General features: G+C 28.5%; 3 protein-coding genes across 3 annotated transcripts; 2 read left to right on the forward strand and 1 right to left on the reverse strand.

Moving 5' to 3' along the window:
- Nucleotides 1-3,960: 3,960 nt before the first annotated feature.
- LOC126838470 (inositol oxygenase) lies at nt 3,961-9,020 on the forward strand. The gene is made up of 7 exons (XM_050572932.1): nt 3,961-4,098; nt 4,235-4,418; nt 6,304-6,512; nt 6,629-6,765; nt 8,326-8,460; nt 8,549-8,644; nt 8,719-9,020. Exons 1-7 carry the CDS (start codon nt 3,967-3,969, stop codon nt 8,825-8,827), a joined length of 1,002 nt encoding a protein of 333 aa, XP_050428889.1. The 5' UTR covers nt 3,961-3,966; the 3' UTR covers nt 8,828-9,020.
- On the reverse strand, nt 8,869-11,664 carry LOC126838471 (vacuolar protein sorting-associated protein 37B). Its single transcript, XM_050572933.1, has 4 exons — nt 11,415-11,664; nt 11,176-11,347; nt 9,413-9,495; nt 8,869-9,310 (listed from the first exon to the last, which is right to left on the reverse strand). Exons 1-4 carry the CDS (start codon nt 11,538-11,540, stop codon nt 9,014-9,016), a joined length of 678 nt encoding a protein of 225 aa, XP_050428890.1. The 5' UTR covers nt 11,541-11,664; the 3' UTR covers nt 8,869-9,013.
- A 138-nt stretch (nt 11,665-11,802) lies between these two features.
- LOC126838452 (NAD-dependent protein deacylase Sirt4) lies at nt 11,803-13,573 on the forward strand. Its single transcript, XM_050572862.1, has 4 exons — nt 11,803-11,956; nt 12,105-12,287; nt 12,367-12,812; nt 12,874-13,573. The coding sequence occupies exons 2-4, from the start codon at nt 12,134-12,136 to the stop codon at nt 13,210-13,212; spliced, it is 939 nt and encodes a 312-aa protein (XP_050428819.1). The 5' UTR covers nt 11,803-11,956; nt 12,105-12,133; the 3' UTR covers nt 13,213-13,573.
- The last annotated feature ends 1,055 nt before the right edge of the window (nt 13,574-14,628 follow it).

Genomic DNA, 14,628 nt, shown 5'->3' on the forward strand with positions numbered 1-14,628 from the left:
AAACAAATGTCAGCTACCAATCAGGACCAGCCCCTAAGTAAGGTTTATAATTTTTACTTAAATTCAGAGTTTATAAAAGATCTGAATTTCCTCAGCCCTTTTGTTACGTCAATGAATAGTGCATATTTTTAGTCAAAAGTGTGTAACAGTGTAAGTATTGCATATTATATGTATTTAACTACATATAATTTTTTTTTTATTTCCATGAATAGATTATCTAGTAACATTATTAATGTATAAAACGGTCAGATGTTACTGTCAATTGAATTATAATTTTTATTAAAAAGAGTTTCTTTGAGAACACTGTACATACCATACTATTTATTAAGAAGTCAACCTTTTCATTTTTAATAAAGACCATAATATATATATATACTACTATTTTGATGTATAAATACTTAATTTTAGCTTCGATGCGTAGCTGAGAAGGTATTGTTTTACAATGATGCGTTTTTATTTTCCTTATTTTTATGCCTGACTCTATGATAAACCGCTTCTAAACCGCTGAACTGATTTCTTCATGTAGCCACTCTAAAGATCAGAAATCGTATACAGCTAAAAAAAATGGTGCGTAAAAGATGCATAGGTAATCTTTATTTTTTTATAAATATTTATATTTATTGTTTATAAATAAAAACGAGGATACACTCGAGAACTGAGATACTATATATATACTATATTATTATTCAATTATAACATGGAATTTCTGAAACATTAATTTTGGTTTTTAATTGTTAAGAAAATTTACAAATACTTATGGATTTAATGATTAATTAATTATTCTTATTATTATATGTCTAAATATTACTATTAGTACTTTGTACTATTTATAACTACTATTAGTTGTCTTGTATTATTTTATTATTACCTTATATTTCTCGCATTACTACTGTTATCATGTCATAAAAAGCTAATACTGTATCTGTATAAAATTGTACATCCTTAAATGTAGATCCTTAGATAGCACTAGCTAGGAACGTCGTACTGTAAATAAATTAAAAAACATAATACAGAGTGGTCCATTTGACGTAAGACACTCATTTTCTCAGAAAATATGAGAATATGTTGGAAATAATTATTTTCTTATACTTGTAGGTTCATATTTCACTATAACCTTCAAAACGTTGAACATTTTTATCTTCATTCCTTATACGCAAAACCAACAAGGATGTTGTTTTTTTTTAACATACGTGTTAATACCATTAATATGTAGATAAAGAATTTTAAAAAATTTTAGCGTTTGAGTATTTAATTTTCATAAATCTGTTTGTTTGCTATGACTTTGCAAGGATACAATAACAATAGGACCGATAACAATTTTTAAATGTTTTGTCCACAATTTTATGAAATTAAAAACATATTATGGTCCCATTTGGAAAAAACGAAGTCTACGCTTCTTTTACTTATAAGTTATAACTTATAAGCAATGAAGGTAAACATTTTCAACGTACTGGAAATGTAGTAAAATATAGGAAGCAAGAATAGGAAAAAAAATATATTTTCCAAGAAAATGAGGGTCTTACATCAGATGGATCACTCTGTATAATTGATACAGTTGTATTATAAATAGGACTGTATTTTTTTATTAAATAATTATTATCATCGTTGTTTGTTGTTGACTTTTGTTGTGGATCGACAGTTCATAGTGGACTATTTTCAATTGGCCTTTTATAATTTAATCTGCTGATAAATACATAGTGACCTCTTAGTGTCAATGACGTTTGTAAAATGGCAACTCTCGTTTAAGATAAGCAATTCCATTAATTATTAAAAAATCTCACGTTTCCGCAAATTAAAATGTTTTCATAAGTCACGTGTGACCGTTTGGTATTGATTAGTGCTGATCCACTACTGTTAACGATCCTTTCGGCTTTCAAGTTTCATGATGTTAGTGAATATTATACTTGACTCTGGACAGTGGCTTAAATGAAGACACAGATTAGGGGAGAAAAATTATTCGAAATGTTCAGCCAAGGGTCGGAAAAAAGTTTCAGCAAAAATTACATTTTACTCGATAATTTTTTTTCTGCATTTTAATATGTTTTCCAGAATCGTACAATCATTATACACATTAAAAAAAAAAATTTTCCTTTCTTAGTTATTCTCTCTGAAACAAATGAAATGTATTGTCTCCAAAAAGTTTTGAGACAAAATAACTAGGCAAAAAATCTAGATTTTAAACGTGATTTTTCACTTTTTTTAAATGCAGAAATGCCGGTAAAATAGTATTTCTAGTTCTTACATTAACTCTGCCTATCTATAGAATATTTAACCTATGACTAAGATAAGCCTCAAAGCCCTATTGACCCTAATGTATATAATATCTCATACCTCGTAGTAAATAAATAATAATTTATTAGCAGCTGTGTTTTGAGCGTAATACGTTTATTGCGTGTATTCAAATCTAATTTCCAATAAAAACTTAATATAAGTATTCATTATGAAATAAGACCTTTCATAATTTATTAATATGACCCAAATCGATTACATATTAATTTACGTTTTATTCGTTTGGCTTGCGAATTCATCGATGTTCTTATAAACTTTTTATTGATAAACCATTATTTAAACCGTTGTTTTAACATTTTATAAACTATAAAATATAATACAATGGTTTGTATATTTGGCATACCTATACAAAGGATTGAGAGTTATAGTTAAGTCAGTAGGAAACAAAAATGTAGACGGATTTATACTCTATGAGTATTACGGTTGATCTTATTTACACGATGTCAGACTTTCAATTATGCCTCCCCCCATTAATTAGATACTAATAAAAAAAACACAAATTGTTTAAGCATTCTTTGAACTTCCTTATTCGATTCTAACTACTCGCTGGCATGAGGAGGTTTTTCGTTTCAATACCCGTACTTTTAATGTAATTGTTCTACTACAAAGGTTAATATTATTGACGAACAAAATTATTTTTTTGGCTTATTATCATTGTAATTAAATCCTTTCTTAATAATAAAAAAATAATTTTACAAGAAATTGTTAGGGATCAGTGCTACTAGATAAGAGGGCGTCGCACCACCCGTTTTTAAGGAGTGAAGTATAGTTTACAAAATCTTAATTTTAAGATAAGTTAACTGTGATGTCTAACTATTAGTTCAAAATAACTGTAGGACTCTATTTTGGTAGTTAATTAATTTTTCGGGCTATCGCAGCATCCGCGAAAGCGATTTAAAAATGTTTTTTCATCTCTACATGTTTAAGCAGACTGAAAATAACTAGCTAAATTTTGGTTTTAGAGTAAAAGCACCCATTATAAAAGAGAACAATATTCCGGAGGGCACCACGGTGCGTTTTTTTATTATTCCAAGTATAACGCTCAATACATCGTTTAGAAATAACGACTATTTTAACATTTTTAAATGACTGTAACTTTGCAAAAAATTAATTTTTGAAGTAAAACTTCTTTAGGCGCGTTGTTCTTTAGGCGTAGATAGTTAACCCGTGAAAACGTACGAACGAGAAAACGAGCGAAAGCAGATACATATACATATACAGTAACGCCTGGCTTTCTTTGATTCTCTTTTGTGCGAATCTTTGTATACGATAAAGTACGAGTTCGCCCACTTCTTAAGCTCCCTCTCTCTCACTCTCTCTCTTATACATATATATTTGATTTGAATTATTGTAAAGGTGTATTCCAGTAAATAATTAGATGTGGTAGCAAAAAAAAAAGGTGTTAGAGACGGAGAATCTAACCTCTGTTTTGCAATACTCGTTACTCATAGGGCCCAGTTTGATGTTATCCCATCGAATGAAATATGTTGATTAAAGGTCGGTTAGGTTAAGTAGTAACTATTTTGAAATTTTTAATTGTTCACGCTGCTTTCTATAAAGTTGAACCTAACATAACAAACAAACAATAGTAATAATAGTGTAATTTTAATCATTATTATTGTTATTGGCCAGCGATAATCGTGGAACAATATTGTGAGATAAGCGTTGGGTATTTAAATGAAAACCAGAAAACGGTCCCATTATTTTACGGGTTTAATATATTCAGTAAATGAGAACAAACACATAGTCGCCGCACACGTGAATCGATTAACAATACAATACACACTAAAAATGTGCAGTTTGATTATTGTAATAATACTTTCTTAGAATATATCTATTAACTAATTTTTTCATTTTATTTTATAATTAACGTACATTTGTGTATACATTTCTAAGTTTTAACTGTTCTATTTTACAAATATAGTGTCGTTAATTTTTTTTTTAGGGCAGCAATCAGCTCATAAACGTTTTAGAGGTTTCAGAGTTGATGAGACCTGAGGATAAGTTTGCATCAAAACCCATTGGCCGGTATAGGGATTACGGAGTGGATCAAAATGACCCAATCAAGGAAAGGGTTAGAATCACTTATACCGAAATGCACACTAACCAAACAGTAGAATTCGTCACGAGTAAGCGAAGAAAATTGTTTATTCCCAAATCTTAATATACACGAAAAATAAATTTGTCAAACGGCACGGTCTATTCTATTTAAGAGGCTATTTTCCAAATGCCAATTTTATTTGTATTAGGTACACTGATTTAATTACGTAGGTAACGATATTAAATATATTTTTACAAATACATTTTAATTGAAGATTTTTAATAAAATAAAGTTGTTTTGTGTCCTTTGATAATTGCCCTTGGAACGTTTGATAAATCCACTTATACTTGAAATTTGTGGTAAATAAAGAAATATTTCCCAACTATTTTTAGTGATTAAATACGAGGTGAACAATTTAACGCAAGACACTTATTTTCTCGGACAGTAACAATTTTATAGTTTTTTCTTTTTAAACAATTTTTTTTTTGTTATTTTACAATATTATAAAATTACTAAGTATTTACCTTTTTTAGTATTTTCCATAGCTCTATCAACTTTTGAAATTTAAATAGTAACATAATATATATTTAATTGAATTTTTGAATTTATAATAATTTACTAAACATTGTGCCTGGGCGATAACCAGTTTTAAATTGTTATTTTTAATGTTAATTTGTTTACAATTTAGAACGGGAGTGCGGTTAAGTAATGCGTGTAGATAAAAATAATAAATCACTCCGCCCTTCTTCCCGTCCTAAACTTTAAACTCAAAGAACTTTTAAGGTAATTATCCAAAGTTGATTATCGACCAGCCAAAATTGTCAGCAAGTTATTCTTAATTTAAAAAGTTAAATAAATATATAAGTTCTTATTTTAGTTTAAAAAGTTGTTCAAAATAATATTCTGTACTTTATATCTTAAAAAAAGATACTAGATACTGTATCTTATAACTTAAGGTGCATATATCTTGTATTTAGTAGAAAAGATAGTAGATACTGTATTTTACCCACCCCAGAGAATAGTAAACTTAAATTTATTTCTATTAAAACATGTTATTATTTTAAAAGATTGGAAAAAAGTAGTACACAATAATTATTATTCCTACACTATAAAACTTAAACTTGTTTCTTCTATGATGGAAATAATTACATTTTTTTTTTAAATACCCATCTATCTTAATAACATCGACTGGTAAATTTAAACTAAGCACTTTAAATTTTTAATTTAAAAATAAAATATAAATAAATATAATTGTATTATTCAATAGATTTCAAAAATTCAAAGTCGAAGAAAATTTAGTAATTGGACTATTATTTATAAATTGTGTAATTATTATTTATTAATTTTTGTGTAATACAAATATTATATTATAATCGGACTTTTTGTCCTCCTTTCAATATGCTTTTAATACTTTTTAATTTTTATCCAACTTTTTTTTGTTAATTTGACCTTTATTCCACGAAATGGTTTCTTTAGCCTCTCTAGTTGTGCCAATGTGTAAAGGGAATTACATTTTGAGGGCATAGTAGGCTAATATAAGAGGCGTCTAGAACCATATCGGCCCAACCCTCAAAAGTAAAATTTTACAGCACGAGCTTTCAAAGTTTTGACTTTTATTCTTTCACTTAAATATGAATAAATTAATACCTTTACGACCATGTATAGAACAATTATACATTAAAAGTTTTTAGGCACTGAAGATAATTATTAAAATTTCAATGACAAAATGAATTATGAATTGCTGCTATCTAGCGAATAATATTTTTGTGGGTTAGTCCAATTTGGCACTGGTAGAAAATACAATTCATATTTTCAAATAAAACACAATTTGATTTTTTGTGGACTGGGCCGATATAGTTCTAGATGCCTCATATGTAGTCAGGGCATACTTAAAAAAAAAATCCCAAAATACTCCTCCACTATAATGCACTTACATAATATAACTACTACTACTATATTAAATTGTTTTCTAGGGAAAATGGCTGAGTGGTGTGCATTTGACAAATTCCAAGCAACCGCCATGGACGCCCTTGAATCCCTGAACAGTATTATAGACGAGAGCGACCCTGACGTGGATATCCCTAACATAGTGCACGCATTCCAAACGGCCGAGCGCATTCGTCAAGTTCACCCTGATCAAGACTGGTTCCACCTAGTAGGACTCATACATGACTTGGGCAAAGTAAGAACATGTAATGCAAAGATAATTAAAAAACATCCAAAAATGACATAGCCAACGGCTCACTAAAAATCTAACGCGACAATCATAATAGTTGTCCTTCATTTGTTTAATCATAGGTGATGGCTTTCAAAGGCGAACCTCAGTGGTGCGTGGTAGGCGACACTTTTCCGGTCGGATGTGCTTGGGGTAAATCCATTGTTTACAGAGATACAACTTTCGGCAAAAATCCAGACACATACAACCCGAACTATAAGTAAGCGCGTAATGCAGCTAATAGAGAAATGTAGAGAGAATGGAGAACATTAAAGTACTAGATCCTTAGGTAAAGTATAAAACAGAGTACCAAGATATACGTAAGGACAATTTTTGAAAAGAAATGTGTGCCAACTGCCAAGATTTTAATACGTTCAAATATCATTATCATGCAAGTTTAATAGGCCTTAAAGCCCCAACGTTGCTATCATGAGTTCATGATTAAATCTAGATAAATTCACTGTCGTACATACGTAATAGTACGTACAAATAATAGAGGATATTCGTAAAGAGCGAAAACTAGTGTTAAGAGAGTGAGTGTGAAACAGACGAATTTACTGTCAAATTAAGTACAATCGTGAGTCAGCATTAAGCCTATACTTGTTTTCCTTAGTAATGGATGAACTTAATAAAGACATATAGGGGCCGCCCTGATGCACCTTGGTGTCGAATTTTCGCTGATATGGTTTTAGGTCATGGGAGTACAGAAGTATTGGCACTTGATAGTTAAATTGGTGCATTAAAAACAAATAGCTCGAGTATAAGTAGGTATAAACATAGACAGAGACAGATGGTTTGATCATGTTGAAAGAAGGAGGAAATTGGAATAGTAAAAAAAGTTGGAGATACTATACAATAGAGAAATTTAGAAGTAGAGGTGATTGAAGAAGTGGTTCGCGTATTGATAATAAAGATAATACTCGTTAAGTTGTGCGGAGTGAATACAGAAATGACGATAGATATAGATTTGTGGAGAGAGCCGATTTGTTCGGCCTAACCCATATGAATGAGATAATGTGAAGCAAAAGTTTAACCACTACGATTCAATTATTAAAAAAAAAAATTTGTCCTTATTTTTCGCGTTACATTATATAAGTTGAATCGCCCTAATCCTTTATCTCAACATTTCTCTATCTACGCTATGTCTCTATATTTATAACATGTATTCACTACATCTTTTACCCACCTCGTCTTCTAAATCCCTTTACTCTAATATCTTGCCCGCTAATAATTGTATTTCTCTTCCTTTTATAATTAATATGCCCAAACTATTTTAATCTTACCCGACTCAAATAGTCTAATTTATCGTATTTTTAGAACAATCCCCAAAAAATCGATTATAGGTACTATTATTACCTATTCTTCACACCATACATGCCTTTCATCCATAATTTATTCTACTCGTCGTCTTCTAATTTTCATTCTCTTAAATATTTATATCCAAAGTACTTATATTTCTTCGTTTTATTCAAAGTTCTTTTCAAAAAACAACTGGTTTCCTATATCCACATTCAACCTATTATATTTTTACCTCTCCTATTCAATACTCATTGCTAAATTTAAACTCTACAGCATTCTGATTTAGGTCCAATTATCCTCAAGCAATTTTTCTCCAATGTTTTATTTTGACCCTAAAACTTTTATATTCTCTTCCTTTAAAACTTCACAAAACAAATAATAGACACTAACTATAATATGTCCCCTGTATAGTGAAAAATTACAAAATAAATCATGTATGGCTCATTTTTAAGCAAAAATAAATATAAAAATGTTCTTACAGCACAAAATTGGGAATATATTCCAAAAACTGTGGATTGGACAATGTTTTGATGTCTTGGGGCCACGACGAATATTTATATAGAGTGTTAGTACATAATAAGTCGAAAATTCCCAAAACTGGCCTTAACATGATCAGGTAGGTGAAATTGGCAGCTCGTAGAAAAAACTAAAATAATTATTAAAATATTGGTGTATTGTTTACAATAATTGATTTGATTCCTCAGATTCCATTCGTTCTACCCTTGGCACTCTGGAGGCGATTACGATTACTTATGCACTGAAGAAGATTTAGAAATGAAAAAATGGGTTTTGGAATTCAAGTGAGTACCATTAATTTGTAATATATGCCAAACAAATTTATATATTCTTGAACTAAACTATTTTTAAATTTTAGTAAATTTGATTTGTACACAAAAGGAGGAGAAATGCCAGACATTGAAAAGCTGAAACCATATTATCAATCGCTTATTGACAAATACATTCCAGGAATTATCCAGTGGTAAGGGGCAACACTCGGCAGTAAAAAAAAAAATGAAACACAGAGAAAAGATTATTATAACATTATATTAATTATATAAATAATTTTTTTATATACATATTTCAAATTTATAAGTGTATTTATATAACACAAATAGTCTACATATAAGATTATTATTTGTGAATATGTTTAGTATTAAAAGTTAAATGGTTTAAAAATGTTTGTTCATGTAAGGATTTCCTGGCATTGGCATGGAAGGTACACTTGGATATGGCACAGAATTAGTTGGTTGAAAATAGGGTTGAGAATAGCCAGGTTGCGGGTAGCTGGCCATTTTATTGGAAATACTTTCAACTGATGGTTTGTAGGAGCTGTTACGTCTACGTAGTAATTCAGCCATTTTGTCTGCTTTGGCTTTGCGTAAATGCATAGATTTACGTATTTTTAAAAACTCTTCCAAAAATCCATCCAAATCAATTTCGCCACTCAGAAATTTTTCAGCCATTTTCTAAAGTATATTATACAAATAAAAGATGTTTTTAAATAATAACAAAACTAATATAATAATAAAATAAAAATACATTTAATTGTTAATCATTTTCTAACTCACGTCGGATTCCTCTTCAGTTTCACAAGCACTAGTTTGTAATAATGCCAATGTAGTTTCTGGATTTGAGCTACTTTTATTTTGCTCTAAAATATCAGTAAAATAACACAACACGTTAAGTAAGGTAATATTGATTTTTCGTATAAAATAACAAGTGTCAAACTGCCATTTCAGTAAATAATTAAGTTACTAGAAATATAAACTTACTTTATTAAGTTTCTGTTAATCATTTAATACAAATTGGGTTTCTACAATATTTAAAGGAGTCATATATCTTTCCTGTTTTCTTTTCTATTTTATTTTGTTATTACTTAATAGGTATGAATACTTAAATAATGATTTAACAACTAATATGAACAACTTTGAATTTATGTAGGGGCAAAAGATGGACAGTATTTAACTGTAAATAAACTAGGAGGTAAGTATTTTCATAATTTAAAATTTTTAAAATTTGTATAAAAAAATGAATTCTTTAAAAGTCTCTTTTTTAAACAAAGATGACACAAATATCTAAGTTAACATTTTTTTTTAATTAGTTACCAAATTGAAATGAGCACAGAATTATACATATATAATGTTATGCACAATATTCTATGACGACTGAAAGACTTCTAAAAGTAACCAAAACTAAAACTAATTTACATCCCTTCATAAAGAATTAGACCTACGAGATATCGTGGAGAAAATAAAATTAATCATATAATTATAAACAAATCGCACCCCCGCTTAAAAAGTGACACAACTCGAAAAATGTCATTTTCCATAAGTCATTTAAAAAAGTACATTATGTAAAATATTGTAATACCAAAAGTGACGTGCGCCATCTATCGATGAAAAATAATAATAGACTCATGACGTTTTTTCACTATAATGATTTGATATTTATTTAAAATATGCTATAATAACCTCGAAAATCATTTTTTTTGAGTTGTGTCACTTTTTAAGCGGAGGTGCAAAATGTTCTTCTTAGCTACGCACCGAAAGTTATCTTCACGAATGAATAATTTTGATTGTGCTTAAGTTATCAAAAAACTAAAAACACCACCCCGTAGATAAAGTTCTTCTTTATACATGTACGGTGTACAGTATAGGGTTTAATCGTTACGACGAAATGACGTAATTGCCATTTAGTCAATTCAAAAACACAATTAGATACATAAGATGAAACAAATTTCGTGAAATTTCGGGGGGGGGGGAGGCTGGATCCTCCTCAGCTACCTCCATAAATATGCACCTGCTACACAATATACTATAATTTACAAAATATGAAATGTAAGGCCTTTAAAATTGAAATTAGACTGTAGGCAAACCAATTGTCAACACACATGTGATACTAAAACTTAATTTTCCAAAATATAATTTAGCATTGTGACCGTATGAACATAATATTTGTTTTTGTTGTAAAATAACTTTTTTGTATATAGAAAGCTACGGCACCTTTTTCTGTAGATGGTAAATACCAATGATTCATTGTCATTTAAAGTGTAACGAAATGAACAAAAATAAGCAATTAGCAGCATGATGATCTTGTTAGCAAATACATAACAGTATTATGATACCTATATCCATAGTCTATATTGTTACCCTCAGAAATATAGTAAGTCGTGATAACCCACAAGTACTAAAACTATTAATGAGAATTGTCTCATGTTAGAATGTAAATATGTCTACAATACTATATAATGCAAAATATATACAAACAAAATATAAAATAAATAATTATGTATATATATTTTGTTTATAAATATTTTTAAACAAAAGCTTACTTAAAGTATCTACTTTTTCCATAACATTTTTATACAACTTCTCCGCTTCTTCATACATTTCATGTAATCTCTTTTTACCACTAACAAGTTCTGGTTCTTTAGTCAGATTAAATTCTGCCAACGATCGATTGCTAGCGATCAACATTTCCTTCTCAGTATCTCCGTCTTTATTCTAAAATTATAAAATTATCGTTAAAACTTTATTTTGAAACGCAAGAGTTGATATTACCAATACGTACCGTTTTCAATTCGTTAGCATAATGTTCGAATTTGGTATCATCATTCAGAATTTCTCTCAACTCGGAAGCAGTCAAATGTGACATTAACCCCATTACAGAGTTCACGGCTGCAGAATTACTGTACATACTTTAGTCATTCAAAGCAATATAATAAAAATAAAAATAATAAAATTGAAAATTTGAGACACTTTTTTGTTTTATTCAATGTCCCCAGTCACTACTGACTACACTACAGAATAAATTCAATTCTGTGATATAACTATTGGGATTTCTCCAATATGCTTAATATTATTATGATAAAGTTAATCAGTTATACTGATAACTTATCAGTTAAAAAAACATTAAACGCTGAATAATAAAATGATTGAATATTGATAATAATTCTTATTGTTGTATTTTAATTTTTATTTCAAAAATATGACTAAGTAAAAAAAAATAATATGTTTTAATGTCGATTTTGGGTTTTATACTTCTCCGGTGTCTACTACACGTACATATGTATTATTTATTCATAACCTATGCTATTTAAATTTGTATAACAGGTAACTCCTTTAATTTTCCATTATTTCATCATTATGATATTGATGATTCAAAGCCTAAAGAATATAAGCTCTAATGAAAACCACAAAAAGACTGATTTAATTTAATAAAATTTGATATAAAGCTTATTTGTTATAATTACATCAATAGGTATTCAATATATTACATGCTTGTAAAAAATGGTTTTAAGAAATATAGCTATTAAACTTTGTAAAGTTACATCATTCAGAACAAAATCAAATTTTGTCCCACAACATAAACCAGTACAGTTATCGGATGTTAATATCTTAACAAATTTTATTAACGATCACAATAGAATTCTTGTACTTACAGGTATCACATCTAGTACCTATTATCAAGTAAAACTTTGTGTTATTATATAAATTAATTGTGTATTTTTTTGTTAAAATAGGTGCTGGTATTTCTACAGAAAGTGGTATTCCTGACTATCGATCAGCTGGTGTTGGTCTTTACGCAACTAGTAAAAGTAGGCCAGTAGTTTTTCAACAATTCGTTAAATGTCAAGAGACACGTATCCGATACTGGGCACGAAACTTTGTAGGCTGGCCAAGATTTTCATCTATGTTACCAAATTATGGACATAATTTTCTAAAAAAATTAGAAGATGATAAAAGAACTATACATATTATTACTCAAAATGTAGATAATTTGCACACCAAAGCTGGTAGTAAAAATGTACTTGAATTGCATGGAACAGCATATATTGTTCATTGTTTAAAATGTGATTTTTCTATTGATCGTCATAAATTTCAAGATGTTTTGATGAGTTTGAATCCAGAGGTGTCTATTACAGAATTATACAATTTAAGACCTGATGGTGATGTTGAATTAACTCCGGTTAGTTAATTAAATTTTGAAAAAATTTAATATATATTCATTATCTTTTTTGATTTTATAGGAACAAATTGATGGATTCAAAATTCCTAAATGCCCCAAGTGTGAAGGACATTTATTGATACCTAGAATTGTTTTTTTTGGAGATAATATTCCAAAAAGAAGAGTTTTGAAAGTTAATGATCTTATAGAGAATTGTGATTCTCTTTTTATTTTAGGATCATCTCTTTTTGTTTATTCAGGGTACAGAATAGTATTGGAAACAAAATTTTATAAGAAACCGATTGCTCTATTAAATATAGGTCCAACTAGGGCTGATGATGATGTTGACATTAAAATTGAAGCTAAATTTGGAGAAATATTGCCATTAGTCAATCAAAAAATTGTTAAATTTGTTCAATAAAATAATAATTATTGTTGTTATTAAATTTTCATAAATTGTTCTAAATAATACATGTATACATTTTTAGAAAATAACATTCAATAGTTGACTCGCTATTAAGATCCTATTTGACAAATTTTACTTTTTACAGTTGAGATATAATTCTCAGCTAGAATGTCAAAAATGTTTTAAATAAAATTGATCTGTTTATTTTATATTTTTTACATCAATGTTTTTGGGCTAGCTACACACATTTTTTTTGCCTATCAATTTCACAACACCATTTTTGTGGTTTGCTTCACCATTACCCATCCTATCATCCCTTCATAGGTGCAATTCCAATAACAAATTTGAGGGGGCTTAAGCTCTGCATTTTCCAGGTATTTAAATTTGAATTTTATTTAATGAGGTTAATGGTTTTTTCTAGCAAGGATGTTGAATATAAATTTAACATTTAAGACTAGTTTATTATCTAGCCAATTTTCGCCTCATAATCCCGTTTTCCTTTAGATGTGTTTTTTTATGGAAAAATTTGTGTTATATTTAAAAAAAAATGTTATCCAAATAATCAATTATTCAAGTAACTTTCAACTAATTACTAATGTAATTGCGGTTTAAACAAAAAACATAATTTTGTAATAAATTATGTATAATGTAATACGACTTAATCTAATATGTAGTTTATTCAAAAAAGAAATTTCCAAAAATTCAGATCCTCAGCTCAACTCTTAAGTCCTTTTTGCATCAATTTTTATTTTTCTATTTGATAACACAAGGAACATTTAAATAATTAATTAAACAAATTCTACTTGAAAACTAATTACAATTTAAAAAAAGTAATATGGCACTTAAAAATCCTTCTTATAATATTTCGGGGTACAAATTGTTTTTATCACGTTAGAGCCCATTGAAACTGATAAAACTTATAATTCGATAATTAGCCAAAAAACGTGTTATTACAATGTAGCACAAGAAAGATTTTTCAAGTATCATATTTCAGCTGTTGGTTGTTTTCCTGTATTTCAGGAAATACAGGAAAACTCCCAAAAACTGTACGTGTTATCCGAATTCTAACATGGTACGCTACAACTTTTTTTGTTGTAAATAAAGTTGTCTGTTATCGTTCGTTGATATATTTCATAATAACAATTGGGGAGATCTTAGAAACGTCTATTTTAAGATTTTGAGCATTTACTCGGAACTTGTATTTGTACAACTGAACGTTGTACATCATACATGACCAATTTAAAAAAAGTAAAAACAATGAAATAGTAATAATATCTACAACAAACATTTATATAATTAATAGATAAAAATACAATTTAAAAAAAACTTGTAAACATTAGTTGAGTAATGACAGAAACTCAGTTTTTATTAAACTAATAAATAGATAACAAAAAATGTTACAAACAAAATATAATCAATAACAATTTAAAA

The sequence above is a fragment of the Adelges cooleyi genome, unplaced genomic scaffold (assembly GCF_023614345.1).
Source record: "Adelges cooleyi isolate 19-005CV unplaced genomic scaffold, UGA_ACOO_1.1 ACOO_flye_CR_arks_rails_tigmint_CR_PRNA_30, whole genome shotgun sequence".
NCBI classification, from domain to species: domain Eukaryota; kingdom Metazoa; phylum Arthropoda; class Insecta; order Hemiptera; family Adelgidae; genus Adelges; species Adelges cooleyi.